We start from the raw sequence: 15,773 nt of genomic DNA, 5'->3' as shown, positions 1-15,773 counted from the left end.
AGTGCCCCATGTGTACCTGGTATGCCAGTGACATTTATTGACAGCTAGCTCAAACAAAAAAATGAAGAACATATAAATTATACGAAGAAAGAATTTATTGAAAATTGGAAACAACTGGAATTGAAAAACAAAACTATCTACCAAATTAAATGCTTTTATAAAACAGAACAACAAAAATAGAACCACATTTGAACACAATAAGAACATTAAATCTAAAAAAAACCCAAACATTAAATCTATTTATTTTTTGCTCCTTCTGCTCCTTCCTCCGTCTCTGTCCCTGGCATTTCTGAGCCACAGTTTGATGGCAGCTTCCACCTCGAATGCTGTGGCCTGGCAGCTTCTTGTCACAGCATCTGAAGAAAACAACAATTGAAATGTAAGTGCACAGTATGAGTTAGCCACAGGTAGAGCATTTAATCTAGCCTGGGATCAGAAGTTAAAATCAAATTAGAAGTTAGATTAAGATTAAATTACTTAATTTAGCTAGGCTAATCTGTCTTTGTATGCCTTTTTTCCCTAGTGTAATCAGAAACAAAAATGATCACAAAATACTCTCATTTGGCCTTTACAATTAAATTTAAACTTTTGATTTTGTTCCCCTTCTGAGGTCTTATTGCACATGAACATTACATACTGTACCTATGACTGCTCTGCACACCAGCATATCCCCAAAAGCCAACTTCTGGCCAGAGCCCCGCCAGCACAGTTGTTGGGCCAGCGGGGTGGTTAGCAGGCGGACAAGGATCCATCTTGTGTTGGAGGATGCATTCGCACCCCCAAGCGTTGCCAGATACTTGGCCTAAATAGAGGTAATAATATATTGTGTATTGACAAGACAGCAACAAATGGTAATGGAAAATGTAATGAACTTGTGATCATAGAATACGGTATGTTAGGAAACCAAATGTACCACTTCACTGTAACAGGCCTCCTCCTTCAGCATGGTTTCCACCTTGTTGAGGTCCTGCAGATTGCCCATTGGCAGATGTATGCCCTCTGGCAGGACGGCAGCTGGAGACGTCCGACTATTACGGGACAGCAAGAGCTGCTTGATAACAGCCACCTCTTCCTTTAGATTTTCCAGCTGGCTTATTATGTGCCTTTCTGTTGCTGTTGACGCAATAAGTTATAACATGTTATATATAAAACCCCACTGTATTATTACAGTAGTAAGAAGCAACAATAGGATTTACTATTGTAATTTACAAATAAATAAATAAATCTGAGACTTGAAGGTGCCGAGAGAGAGAGAATATTTTATTTTTTGGAAAAATTTAACATAAAAACATATGAGTGCTAATTAATTACAATACATTTACAATTTTGTGAATTTTATTTCATTTGTGTAATTTGTTTATTTTAACTTTTGCGACTAATTCAACAATATCAAATTTGTTAAAGTGATACATGAAAGCCTAAAACAAATGCTTACGAGTAATTGTCTGCCTTCTGGAGTGGAGTGGTGGAGTTGGTGGAGCAGGTGGGGCTGGTGCGGCTGGTGGAGCAGGTGGGGCTGGTGCGGCTGGTTGAGATAGTGAGGATGGTGAGGCTGGTGGAGATGGTGGGATTGGCACACAGTGCTTCTGAGGTGGTAGGCCTATGTCTTCCTCTGAAGAAGACTGGTACTCTGTGTACCTTGAGTTTGAACTAATGTAAATAAAAATAAAATGTTTTTACAATTTTACAATAATGAAATATCTTAATTATGTCAGTGATTGTAAAAGAGTTGTAAGTACAATATTATTTAGTGTTAGACAGAGAAAGAATGAAACTAGTACATTTACTTGTACTCTACTTGAGTATTTTCATTTTATGCTACCTTTACTTAGTTTAGTTTGGTTTATTAGTTTATTTAACAGGGACCATGAACAACACAACCACTGGGCCAGAGTTAGCTGTATAGCTAATTTGCATCTGTGGTCCCTGTGGCAGGAAAATATTTAAAAAAAACAATACAGTACAATACAACAATTAACAGCAAACAAATTAAAAAATTTACAAACAGCACATCACATATAAAACATCATACAAAATATACATAACATAGTCTCCATATTGGAAAACAGTTGGTTCCATACAAAGGTTTAAATCACCTACTTCACTACATTTCAGAGAGAAATACTGTACTTTTTACACAACAACTACATTTGTTTAACAGCTATAACTACTAGGTACTCACTACTCTTTCGTATTATTTTTTCACTTATTTTAGGAAAGGATTCGTTTTGACGTCTCACTATGGGGATATGTCACCTTGCATATTCACAGAAGCACTTAGTCTGTCACAATCTGCTCCTCAGTCCTCTCTACAGCCACACTCTCTCTCCCAGCCCTCTGGCCTCTGTCCCTGTCTCTAGCTCTCAGTTCTCCCAGGCTATGTGCTTTCTTCCAGTTCCCCAGACTTGCATCCTCCACCAGAACCCCTCGGACTTTCCTTTCTTTCCCCATCACCTAACTGACGCACCCATCTACACACCTGTTCCCACTTCTCTCAACAGCCCTTTCCTTGTCAGATTGTGGAAGTTGCCATGTGCCCTTTTTTTCTAGCCTCTGTATTCTGTTTATCTATATTCTATTCACCTTCACTTCAGTCATATAAGGCGCAGGGCCCTGACGCAGACATCACGACTGCTGGCCATTCAAGGCTGTAAGTGCTTCTGTGAATATGCAGGGGGGAGACAATTCACTCATACTACTCAGACAACTACTTACAACCATCTCCACCTCAACACAACAACACTAAAAGGCTGCTGACACATTTATGAAATATTAATAATAATCCAATAATATAATTTTGAATCAAGGACTTCAACTTGTTACTTGTTTTTACATTTTTGTATTATTACTTTTTAAAAGGTCTGAGTACTTCTTCCACTGGTGTTCGTAAATAATCAATGCGAAAAGAAAGAAACTCACTGCCTTATTTGATTGAACCTTCCCAGCATGCTGTCACTTTCGGAATTGAGACAATTTGTTGTCTCAGCCCTCTTCGCTTTCCTTCTGGCTCTCTCATAATCTGCTATGGAAGAAGAAAAATAAACATAGTGTAGCTGCCATCAGTGTCAGTCATGACAGTGACCTCTAATTACACTCAGAACCGACCCATGCACTTTGTCTCTCTAAATACTAAAGGCATAAATAATTGGATTAAAAGACAGAAAATTATGTCCCGCTTACAACACTTAAATGCAGATGTAGCCTTCCTACAAGAAACTCATCTTGTAAATAGACGGGTTTCCTGTTTACAAACATTACTGGGTGCGTGCGCAGCCAGGGGGCATAACCACTTTGGTAGCTCTCAAAAGATTATAATCAACAGTTGTAATCAACGTAGATTTCGCATTGTTTTTAGTTCTTGTTCACTCAATATCCAAAGGAGTTGAATCAAGTGCAACTGGACTTGGTATATATAACAAGTCCAGTTGCACTTGATTCAACTCCTTTGGATAACCATGACCTGGATGAATGAGAACATTCACAGACATGTTCACTCAATAATAAAATATTAGAGATGGGTCTGTCTGCTTGTTTGTCTTTCATTTGTAGATTGATATAATTTTCAAAATGTTAGCTAGCAATAGTTAGGCTATCTAGTGCTAGTTATCAGTCTCTGAATGAAATTGCCCCACTAAGTTAATCAAATAAATTTTTTTGCTAAAAAGAGCCAGCCAAATCACAGAAACCTTTATGGGTTGCTGACATCTATGAATTTTGCTCATCTTACCTGACTGATTATTGAGCCTGTTTATCCTCTTGCTATCTGATCACATCAGGAGCTTGGTGATAATGTCAAAAAGCTAACTAAATCAAAGGAAAAATGTCTACGACAGCCTACTTTATGACCTGCCACATTTGAATAAAATTTGACAGCTACTGTAAACATACTGTACATGATATGCATGACAGCTAGCAAGGTCTAGGACAGTGAAGAAATGGCTGGCACAGATTACATCAGAAGCCTGAGTAGCTTGGACCTCGCTGATTACAATAATACATTAGTTCTCAGTAATGGTGAGAAATGACCAGATCCCTATGCTATCCCAGACAACAAATGGGTTTTAGATATGTCCAAGTGGTCAGCAATCGTATGGCCCGATATATACACCTCAGTGTTGTAGTATTCGAGTCCAGGACTCGGACTTGAGTCCGACTCGACTCGTGACTCTACTTGGACTTGAGCACTGATGACTCGGACTTGGACTTGAACACTGGGGACTTGAGAATCACTTGGACTCGAGGTTTAGTGACTCGACTACAACACTGGTGTGTGTGCACATGCTTGCAAGTGCATTTGTTTGGCTATTGTGTCACAAAGTAAATAAACTCCCTTTGAAATGGTGACAGCTGTGTCATTTTTGTTTAATGTAGATCTTTTTTATTTGTATGTCAGCTTTTTTACGGTACCAGAGTGGAGCACTGGAGCCCATCTTGGAACTCGACTCAGACTCAACCTTGATGACTCGGACTTGGACTCAGGTAATGGGGACTTGACTCGGACTGTTCTCTGGGGACTTGGACTCGGACTCGAGGTTTAGTGACTCGACTACACTGATACACCTATCTCATTGAGAAGCCCAGTATTTATACCAACGAAAATCTGCAAGCATACAAATCCCTAGAGGCATATAATTACGTACTTTGTGGTGATGTGCTAATGTTAGCATACACAAACTTACCTGACACAAAGTGGGCGCTTCACAGACTCTCATTGCCTTTCGGACCATCGGGACCCCAATCCGCCCTTTTAATAGCCTGAATCCGTAATTTCCTTCGATTCCTTGCAAAAGGCATGTGATCCCTTTGGAATGTTGAACATTTTCCACCCATCCTTTTGGCGGTTTGTGCAGTTTATTGCACAACAACTGGCCATCATCTCTGCTGTATCTGAGCTCTATCTTGGTTAAAATCTCTGCGCTGTAGTTGCTTTCTGCCCCCTAGTTGCGCACGCATCTCTGTGACGACGTTGCACGGAAACCCTCCTATAATCATGCCGTTTACCTTAAAAGAGGATGGATTGGTCAAGTATTTCATTCGCGAATCAATGCTAAGGCCAGAGGAACAGCAATCCTCATACATAAAGATATCCCATTCCAAGTGAGAGGTAATTAGTGATCCAAACAGGAGATTTGTTATTGTCTCTGGGCAACTGTTCACCAGTCTTGTTATTTTGGTCAAAGTTTATGCCCCAAACAGTGATGATCATAATTTTTTCAACAAGCTATTCTCTATTATACTCGAGCATAATGATTATAATTTGATACTGGGAGGCAACTTTAACTGTGTTCTCAACTCCATTTTGGATAGATCATCAAACAGAGCTCAGCCTCTCTCTAAGTCTGCTATGGTTATCAATGATTACATCACTCAGAATGGCCTTTCAGACATTTGGAGATTTAAGTTCCCTGGCCAAAAAGTTTTTTCTTTCTTCTCTAAGGTCCACACATAAACTCGCATTAACTACTTTCTTCTTAATAATAGACTACTGGGGAATGTAAGCTCCTGCTCATATCACAGTATTATCATTTTAAATCATGGTGCCATTTCATTTTGTTTAGCTCTACCTAACTGCCTCAGGGCCTCTCGTTGCTGGAGACTCAACCCTCTCCTATTAGCTGATGAAGAATGCATACACTTTGTCTCTTCTCAAATTAGTTTTTTTTCTTGCAACTAATGTTTCCTCAGAAACGTCCCATTCAAACTTATGGGAGGCACTCAATGCCTATCTCCGTGGGCAGATAATTTAATACTCTTCTAGGGTAAATAAAGCTAGAGCTTCTAGACTTGAAAATACCTCTAGATCCATTACTGACATTGACAGATATTACTCCTCCTCCCCTATTCCAACCTTTTTCAAAGAAAGATTGTGTCTGCAGACCGAATATGACTTACTTTCTACAGACAGGGTGGCACATCTACTCACAAAAGCTCAGTACAATACTTACGAATCAGGTGACAAGACCGGCAAGCTACTAGCACAGCAAGCACTCCATAGTAATCAACAAAAATTTTAAGCAATATTACAGTAAGTTATATGGTTCTGAATGTGATGGAAATTGTCCACAACCTGACTCCTTCCTGGAGAATCTAACCTTCCCCTCAGTCTCTGTCCTACAAAACCGCTCACAGGGTGGTGAGATTTCTCAGACAGAAATTCTAGAAGCTATTAAATCCAAAATAATAAGACACCTGGACCAGATGGCATCACCTCTGAATTTTACAAAAAAATTGCTTCCAACTTGTCCCCCCTGCTTCAAGCCATGTTTAATGAATCTCTGTCAGTGGGGCACATTCCGCAAACCCTACGACAAGTGTTGATAACACTTCTGCCAAAAAAGGATAAAGACCCACTTCAGTGTGCTGTTCTGTGAAGCACTTTGTAACCTTATTTAGAAAAGTGTCATCTAAATAAAGTTTATTATTATTATCATTATTATTATTACGTTGCCTACCAATACGGGGATCGCCAGTTCGAATCCCCCGTGTTACCTCTGGTTAGGTCGGGCGTCCCTACAGAAACAATTGGCCGTGTCTGCGGGTGGGAAGTCGAAATATGGGTATGTGTCCTGGTCACTGTACTAGTGCCTCCTCTGGTCGGTCGGGGCGGCGTGTGTGTGTGTGTGTGTGTGTGTGTGTGTGTGTGTGTGTGTGTGTGTGTGTGTGTGTGTGTGTGTGTGTGTGTGTGTGTGCGTGTGTGTGTGTGTTTAATAGCGTGATCCTCCCACGCGCTACGCCCCCCTGGCGAAACTCCTCCCTGTCAGGTGAAAAGAAGCGACTGGCGACTCCACATGTATCGGAGGAGGGATGTGGTATTCTGCAGCCCTCCCCTGATCGACAGAGGGGGTGAAGCAGCGACCGTGACGGCTATGAAGAGTGAGGTAATCGGACGGGTACAATTGGGGAGAGAAGGGGGGAACAATAAAAACAAACAAAACAAAAACCCAAACAAACAAAGGGGGTCTTTTTTATGAAGTTCATCGGAAAGCCGTCGAACATCCTCTTCAAAGTCAGCGATCTTTGTATTTGCTTTCATTAGTAGCTCACGATCCTCACAGCGCAAAGTTGGCATAATCGTTTGGTTAGCTTAGCCACAAGCTAGAATAAGCCACACGCAGGCCCACTACAGAATCGGAGGCGTCAGTGCGAACAAAACAGTGCAGGAGTCAATGGTCGAATAAAATCTACTAGGGGTTGTTAAGCTGTTAGTCGTTAAAGTTAAAAAGGTTAAAATGAAAGTTAAAAAGTTAAACCAAGCAGAGCAGCAGAAAAACAAACCGTCAGCTGGGAACCGGTGGTGTGAAGGAAAGGTGACGATGACCTGGAGATGGGAGGTGTCTGAGCGATGAAATGAATAAAGGGTTTCTGTTTAATTTCTATCTCATTACAACAAACCAGTTACTCCAGAAGAATGCGCTTGTTTTTGAGTTATTCTATTTGCTCTGTTAATATCAGTGAAAAGCTGCATTTTTTCAATCAGTTTCCAGTATTTTTGACCCTGTTGATTCTCCAGTTGGAAGGATCTACTTAACTCCACTTCATGATCACAAAACTTACACAACCTCTCCCAGAGAAAGACTGTGAAGACGTGTCTTTATGCATGTGTAGAAGGTTGAAAACAGCTAACCTCAGAAGCCAACCCCTATTTCACTACACTGCTATTTCATTTCCAGACCGCTAGATGGCGTATTGCGCTTGCGTGTTATAGAATAGCATTTTCAGCATACACGGCAAGAATAAATCCTGCCATTAAATTAACACCAGCTTAGCGTGTATGTCTTCTATTCTTTAACACAGACGCCTTAAATTGAGTGTATATGCTAGATTCTAAGAGTTACATATGTACTATGTTGTATATCGTTTGCACACGTTGGTCGAAGAAACGATTGTTACGCATGTAAACGGAGGTAGAGGGCTGTATGCTAACTTGTTAATGCTAGCGGACTTGTGTAGTGCGGAGTAGTGTGTGTGTGGGGAAACTAATCCAAAACAGAAAAACTTGCAAATTCACTAAATGCTCTTCGTTCAGTATGCACTTAATTTATGAAGCAGTCTCCATGCAAGAAGTTATTTCCTGGTTATTATCCGAAGCTAAATTGACATACTTTTTTTGTAAACTAAATTGACATATTTGGTTTATAGCCAAAACCAGAAAACGCTATTGTGAAGTTAGAGCATACAAAATGACGACTGCACAGCGGGTGTAAAAGGTAACAGAAACAGCGCCATTAAATGAGCAAATATAGTTGAATGTAGTTGTTGTTTTTGAACTCAGTGGGAAAATGTGTTTGTTTATGGAAAAAGGGAAATGTATTGGGTTGTGTTAAGAGAATGAAAAAAAAGCATTTATTATTATTTTATGGAAACAGTGAAAATGTATTAGATTAGTGAACAAGATATATTTGGTTATACACACACACACACACACACACACATCTATACATCTATATATATATATGTATGTAACCGGTTATTTTATTGCCCGGTGCGGGATTCGAAACGGAGCGTACTGCACCACAACCCGACATCACTAACCGCTCGGCTAAAGGGTCAGCCCCGTTAACTAGGGACTAACGTGTCTTATTAGTAGTTTACATGTATATATCCAGTGAGTCAAGTAAATTCTTTGAGACTGTCTCATAAAGAATTTACTTGACTCACTGGATTTTTTTGTTCCTTATTTATTGAGCACTTTCCCTACCGTTGAGTGTTTCTTTTAACAAAGTTTATATATCTATACATGGGATGGGTTCCAGCATCCCCGGAACCCTGAGAGCAGGGTTATAAACAATACACCGACCGAAACCAACAAGACACTATGAAGACCTCTACTGATGACTCCACTTCGGCAGATGTATTACGGGAAATTCAGATTTTGTTATTATTATCTTATTCGCGCAAAAAACAAAACAAAGAACAAATTTAATCTGTCCCCCGACACTAATGTCTCACTGAGATGGACATCCATCCATCCATTATCCGGACATCCATCCATCCATTATCCGAACTGCTTATCCTGCTCTCAGGGTAGCGCGGATAATGGAGCCTATCCCAGCAGTCATTGGGCGGAAGGCGGGGAGACACCCTAGACAGGCCGCCAGGCCAAGCCAGGCCACCCCACCCCACACACATCTAGGGACAATTTAGTACGGCCGATTCACCTGACCTACGGGTCTGTGGGAGAAAACCCACGCAGACACGCGGAGAACATGCAAACTTCACACAGAGGACGACCCCCAAGGTTGTACAACCCCGGGGCTCACACCCTGGACCCTCTTGCTGTGAGGTGACCGCACTAACCACTGCGCCACCGTGCCACGTCAGATGGACATATATTTCAGTTTTGCAATCCAAACATGTCTGCAGCTCTTCAACTTGGAGGCAGAGGAAGAGTTGGCTTCAACACGGGCACAATGTTTTCATCCAACACCAGAAAACATTGCGCTAAATAAATGATATCGATGATGTGAATAAGAATAATTTAAACTGTTTAATTGTACATACCTAATCTGTATATCCGTACTTCAGGTTTATAGATAGCGTCCAGTTTCTTCCTTTGTCGACAGTTTTCCTTCTTTAGACGCGAAATTTCCTCCTCGTACTCTGCGATCCTTCTCTCAAATTCCTCAGATATTTCCCTGATCGAATGATCACTAATCGACCTCAGTGGGTTGATAAAAGACATTTTCTGATAATAGTTATTTCAATGATCTTGGTTACTGGGCTACAACTGAACCCCCATTACGCTGGGCATTTACTTCCGGAGTAGGACAGTGTAAAGAAGTGGAAGTGACGTAATAATAGCGGAACTCCAAATTTGTAGTCTTTTTTTGTTGTTAACGTTACATTAACGTTCATTGCAAGTTGTTCATTCATTGCACGTTACTTCACAAGTAACGTGCAATGAATGAACGTTTGTCATGAGGAGAGTCCTCTTTTTGATGTCACTTTGAACTTTCTAGGTTCAAAGTAACATCATAGATATTCTGTCAGGGCAGTTTGAATATGACTGATTATGACCAAATCTGAATCAACCAGTAATGTATTACTGATAAGACACCAGGCCACCAAGTAATTGGATTATTTTCTCTGGTATTAATTTCAATCCTGATATAACAGAGGAACATTTTGCTAAAATTGTAAGTTTCTTTTTTAATGATTTAAAACAGAAATATAGTTTGTTGTTGGTATTTATAGTTATATAGTTGAGCCCTTATAACAAGCTGACGTGTTCAAAATGATGTTATGCTTTGTAAGTTCATTGATACACATTGATAAATTATGCCATGTAACGTTACACCCAAATAATATGAAATGATGAAATGGTTTAAACAATAAAAACGATACATGGGGAAATAGTCACCATGATTTGGGCAGCATATTTTTAATGCCTATTAGGGCCAACGTAACTGAATCAATACCTGGGAGAATGCAGCAACATACGTTAGCTCGCACTCACTTGAATACATGCATGCAATAACGTTTAGCAACGGTGCTTTGTAACTAGAGAAATCGAATACCGGCATTAATACTGACGGCGAAATATACATTCGCCTAAGCCACAGGTTAGACGTATTCTGCTGTATTCATGTGTCACGACGAGCTATTAGCCTACTTATTGAAGTAATACTTGGGGTAGTATTGGTCGAGGATCAATGACCACACCGGGTTATAGAACTCAGGTTTAATCGTGGCTCAGTAGGTAGACGTAATAACCATACATGGTAGTGGTGTAACCATAATAACAGTCCGGGTAGTACATAACACCTGGTGTAGTTCCAGTGGATATACATGGCATTATATCACTACATCCCCCCTGTTTAGTTTTCAATTTTTACAGTATCAAAATACTCTAGAACATTCGGTTATATAAACCAACATATCACACAATTCCAATGTGGTACAATCATTGATCAGCATTGTACAGTCATTACACAGAGGTTGCCTTCTCTCTCTCTTTTTTTTTTTAGACAACACACTCAGAATTGTCCATCTCAAAAAACAATAAACATATGTGTGTGATTGTCTCTACTCATAGTCCTTGTGGTGAGCTGGTTTGGAAACAGCTCTTCCATATCTTGTGCGTACTGTCTTGTGTGTTTCACAGGTTTGGCTGGAAGAAGTTCCAGCTGCATGAGTGTCCCGTTGAGGTTCTGTGAAGCGGGTTCTTGTGCTCCTCAGTGCATGGGGGTGGTGAATTTCCCGCAGGTGGCTCCTGCCACGTCTGAGTTTGTTCCCATTTGATGTTTGCACAATGTAGCTCCTTGGCTCATCGCACTTTTGTACGACGGTGGCTGGATACCAAGTCCCTTTTTCCTTGTTTAGGACAGAGACGTGCTGTCCGGGACCGAGTGGAGGTAGTTCTCTGCCGCTGCTGCAATCATGATGTTCCTTCATGTTTGCTGTTCTCTGCTCCAGGTGGAGTCGGTTTTCCTCCTTGCCTGGGTCCCCTCGACTCGGCAGCAGGGTGGTGACTGGCCTTCCGAAGATCAGTTCTGCTGGTGACGGTAGTTTACTGTCGATGGGTGTTGCTCTGACCTGTAGTAAGGCCACTTGTATGTTACCTCCTTGTCTCATGGTTTTCTTCACAATGGATTTGATGTGTCGCACATGCCTCTCAATGAATCCATTGCTTTTTGGATAGTGGGGTGAGCTTGTCACGTGCTTGATTCCCCAGTCAGCCGTGAATTTCTGGAACGCATGCCCTGTGTACTGGGGTCCATTATCTGTAAGTATCTCGTCAGGCCTTCCAAAAAGAGACATGTACATTTCCATTTTTTGTGCAACTGCCCGGCTGGACACAGGCATGGGCATTTCATCCACTAGAGGGAACTTAGAATATCTGTCCACAATCAGTAAATACTGATGTCCATCGATCTTGAATAGATCAGAAGCTAGGGATTGCCATGGTTTTGACGGTGTGTTGTGTGGGTTGAGAGGTTGCTTTGGATTTGCATCCTGATGTTCCACGCATATGCTACATGACCTGCAGACTCTTTCGACGTCATCGTTCATTCTGATCCAGTAGACACTTTCTCTCGCCAGTCGCCGTGTCTTTTCGATGCCCTGGTGTCCTACATGCAGCTGTTCGAGTATAGAATCAGTCATGGAGTCTGGGATGAGCACCTGTCTGCCTTTGAATATGACTCCTGCTTCAACTGCGAGCTCATCTCTGAATGACCAGTACTCACGTAGTTGTCTTGGTAGAGCTTTGATGTTGTCTGGCCATCCCTGGTGGATCAGCTCTTTCAGTGCATTGAGTCTGGGGTCGCTGGTGGTTTCCGTGCGGAGTGCGTCCTGTTTCTCAGGAGAGAAGTTTATCATTGCAACAGTGAGCATCTCTGGATCCTCGACTTCTGCCTCTATTCCGTCAATGCGCTCGTCCAGCTCGATGTTGCTGTTGTTCTCAGGGTTGGGTAGTCGGCTGAGTGTGTCTGCCAGGACCATCTGGTTTCCTGTTCGATACGTGACCTCGTAGTTGTATCCTTGTGTTTTTATCAGCATTTGCTGAAGCCGTGGCAGGGCGGCATGCAGTGGCTTTGTGCATATGGTAACGAGGGGTTAGTGGTCTGTAACTACAATGAATGACTTCCCATACAGGTAGGTATGGTATTGCTGCATTCCATAGACTATGGCCAGCATTTCTCGCTCTATGTTGCTGTACCTGGATTGGCAGTCGTCCAGTGTCTTTGAGCCAAAAGCTATGGGTCTTTTGTTCTGCACTAATGCCACGCCCAGTCCTTTCTGTGATGCATCGACCTCAAGTGTCAGAGGTGTGCTTGGATCATAGTACTTCAGGCAGTCATATTCGTTGATAACTGATTTCAGGTCCTCAAAGCTCTTTTGGTGGTCAGTGTCCCATGTCCAAGGCACGTCACTTTTCAGCAGCACCCTCAGTGTGTGTGCTTTGTCTGCGAACTTTGGGATGTAGGGTGACAGGTAGGTCAGCACCCCCAAGAATCTGCTCAGTTCATCTTTGTTCTGGGGTGTCGGCATTTTCTGGATGTCCCTGATTTTGGCTGGGTCAGGTTTGATACCTTTGTCTGTGTACAGGTTGCCAAAGAATGAGATGCTTGTCTGTTTGATTGTGCACTTGTCACTGTTGAACACAATACCTGTCTTGGCTGCTCTCTCCATCAGGTTGGTCAGGTTCCTGTCATGCTCCTCTTCGCTTGCTCCGTAGACTGCGATATCATCGGCTATGCTGACGACACCGTCGAGCCCCTCCAGGATTTGGTCCATCTTTGCCTGGAAGAGATCTTGAGAGACACTGAGACCAAATGGCAAACGTTTCCAGCAGTATCTACCAAATGGAGTTCAGAATGTGGTTAGCAGTTGTGACTCTTCCTCTAGGTGTATTGACCAATATCCAGCTTTTGCGTCAAGTTTGTTGAATATTTTTGCATTTGCAAACTTCGGGTTCAGTTCCTCCACAGTAGGAATCTTGTGTGGGCATCTCCTAAGGCTGGCGTTAAGCTTTTGGGGTCTAAGCATATACGAAGGGAACCGTCTTTCTTTGTGCTGTATGCCAGACTCGAGCACCAATCTGTGTGCTGTTCTACTTTTCTTAACACATCTTGTTCGACTAGGTTATTCAGTTCATCTTTCAGTTTGTCTTTGATGTGAATGCTGCACTTATGTGGTGGGTCTATGAATGGTTCAGCATCCTTTTTCAGGAAGAGCTTGGCCTTTCCACTGAAGTTGCCAATTTTGTCAAACTGGTCTGGGTATGCTCTCTTTAGGTCTGCACTGTTAGATATGGTCATTTTGGGTTTTGTCTGTCTTGTGTTGACTTTTTTCTGGTTTGCATTTCCTTTCTCGGTCACTGCATCTATATTGACAGTCACTAGGTTTAACAGTTCACATGTTGGCAGCCCAACTATGGCTGGCCCTGGTACGTCTACAACATAGAACTTTGCATTGATCCATTTGGATTCTTTGTACTGGCATGGAATGTCAATGGTGCCTAGGCAGGGGATGGCGTGACCACTGTATGCAGACAGCCTCCTGTTGGTTTTTTTCAGTCGTTTCTGGGTGCATGCATTTTCACCGTACATCTGCTTGAAGGTACGCAATTGGAGTGTGTTGCCTGACGCACCTGTGTCTATCTTCAGACGTAGTGTGTATCCACGACCAGGTAGGTCAGGTGGTGTCACCTTCAGGACTGTGTACGCCTCCTCTCTGGCCGGCTTGCTGTCTATGCTATGCATGCACTTTTCACTGATAGTTATGGAGGGGAACTGTTTCTGGTAAGTACTTTCGTTCTCACTGTCTGTTTCACTGCTACTCTCTACAGCATGTATGCGAGTCCTGCTCTGTTGCTTTTTGTCTTTATAGGTTTTGCGCTTGTGCTGTTTGTCTTGTGGTGTGTCGGACTTACTTCCCCCGCTCCTGCTCTGGCTGGAGTGTTCCTGGCGCTCTCGTTTGGCCTTCCTGCAGCACCGCTCCCAGTGACCTTTTGCACCACACGCATTGCATTCATCATCATATGCAGGACATCGACGTGGTTTGTGGCTTCTCCCACAGTTACGACATATGCGGTCCCTGTCCACAGCGTGGATTCTCTCATTGTGTGACAGGCTAAGTTTGTCTAACTGTCCATTGCCTGCTGTCAGGGCTTCATATTTTCGTCCCTCGGCCAGAACCTCTGCTAAGGAATATCCTTTTGGTTTGCTGTATAGATCATTCCTCAGGGCATCATGGGGAATGCTCGCAATAATAAGCTCAATCATACGCTCGTTAAGCTCTTCATCTGAAAACTGACATTTCTGTGCTAGTGTTCTGGCTCTGGTCACAAAATCATCAATATTCTCATCTGGTTTCTGTCTGTGCTGCATCAGCTGCAGTCTATGGATTCTGAAATTTACGCTCAACTTTAGCTGTTTTTCAAAGAAGTCCCATAGTTTGGCAGGCTTTTTCTTTTCATAATCGGTGAGACCACTGGCGTTGTCTTTTTAATCCTTCATCTCCGATTCCACGACATATTTTCCTAGCTTGTTTAGCTGCGCCATTTATTTCTTCATCTTCTAAATACAGAGTCATTTTCTGTTTATACAGTGAAATTGCCTCACCCAGGTCCGGGTCTGACCAATTCATCGTCGGTAGTTGCGATGCCATGACGTCTCCTGTTGCTAGCTAGCTAGTTAGCTTTGCGGCTAGCTCAGCTCCTGCGCACTCTTGCTTGAATGATGACAGAAATTATCCACGGACAATTTTATCAGTCTATCTTCATTCTTCATAGAGAGCACTTTACCGCTGCCACCATGAAGTAATACTTGGGGTAGTATTGGTCGAGGATCAATGACCACACCGGGTTATAGAACTCAGGTTTAATCGTGGCTCAGTAGGCAGACGTAATAACCATACATGGTAGTGGTGTAACCATAATAACAGTCCGGGTAGTACATAACACCTGGTGTAGTTCCAGTGGATATACATGGCATTATAGCACTACACTTATCTAGTTACGTTACCGAAATGTACGAAGCCTGCCTGTCTAGCCCGCTAGCTAGCGGCACAAGGAGTGTCGTGTATTGTGCTTCTTCTTTCTCGTCACTATAACGTCACTTCTACTTCCGTACACCGTCCAACTCCTCTACAGTAACCACCCACGTAGCTATGGCTGTGGGTGGGCCCACTTAGCACCCAAGCCCACCCAATCAGAAGACTTCCTTTCTTTTCTTCTTTTTTTTTAATTTTTTTGTTGGGTCATCCCGTGAATAGCAGTTAGTGCGATCAATAAAAATAAATGCCTGACGATGGACATCGTCTGGACT

At 42.4% G+C, this 15,773-nt stretch overlaps 1 protein-coding gene across 2 annotated transcripts; it reads right to left on the bottom strand.

Moving 5' to 3' along the window:
* Positions 1-151: 151 nt before the first annotated feature.
* On the bottom strand, positions 152-9,731 carry si:dkey-172k15.5 (protein diaphanous homolog 1). Of its 2 annotated transcripts, none has more exons than XM_056296907.1 (6): positions 9,502-9,731; positions 2,920-3,022; positions 1,436-1,650; positions 914-1,113; positions 643-802; positions 152-356 (listed from the first exon to the last, which is right to left on the bottom strand). In XM_056296907.1, the coding sequence occupies exons 1-6, from the start codon at positions 9,680-9,682 to the stop codon at positions 241-243; spliced, it is 975 nt and encodes a 324-aa protein (XP_056152882.1). In that variant the 5' UTR covers positions 9,683-9,731; the 3' UTR covers positions 152-240. The 2 variants fall into 2 exon arrangements, with proteins under 2 accessions (XP_056152882.1, XP_056152883.1); XM_056296908.1 differs by having other exon boundaries at positions 2,920-3,019.
* Between the last annotated feature and the right edge of the window lie 6,042 nt (positions 9,732-15,773).

The sequence above is a fragment of the Lampris incognitus genome, chromosome 17 (genome assembly GCF_029633865.1).
Source record: "Lampris incognitus isolate fLamInc1 chromosome 17, fLamInc1.hap2, whole genome shotgun sequence".
Taxonomy (NCBI): Eukaryota; Metazoa; Chordata; class Actinopteri; order Lampriformes; family Lampridae; genus Lampris; species Lampris incognitus.
The sequence above is the reverse complement of the archived record's forward strand: the minus strand, read 5'-3'. Positions and strand labels throughout refer to the sequence as shown.

Excerpts from the sequence above, each read along its gene's own strand:
- si:dkey-172k15.5 (XM_056296907.1), bottom strand. The coding sequence starts at position 9,682 with ATGTCTTTTATCAACCCACTGAGGTCGATTAGTGATCATTCGATCAGG. Across the intron at positions 1,651-2,919 it reads AGGTTCAATCAAATAAGGCA|TTCAAACTCAAGGTACACAG; the intron begins GTGAGTTTCTTT and ends TATTTACATTAG. Across the intron at positions 1,114-1,435 it reads CAGAAGGCAGACAATTACTC|CAACAGAAAGGCACATAATA; the intron begins GTAAGCATTTGT and ends TTGCGTCAACAG.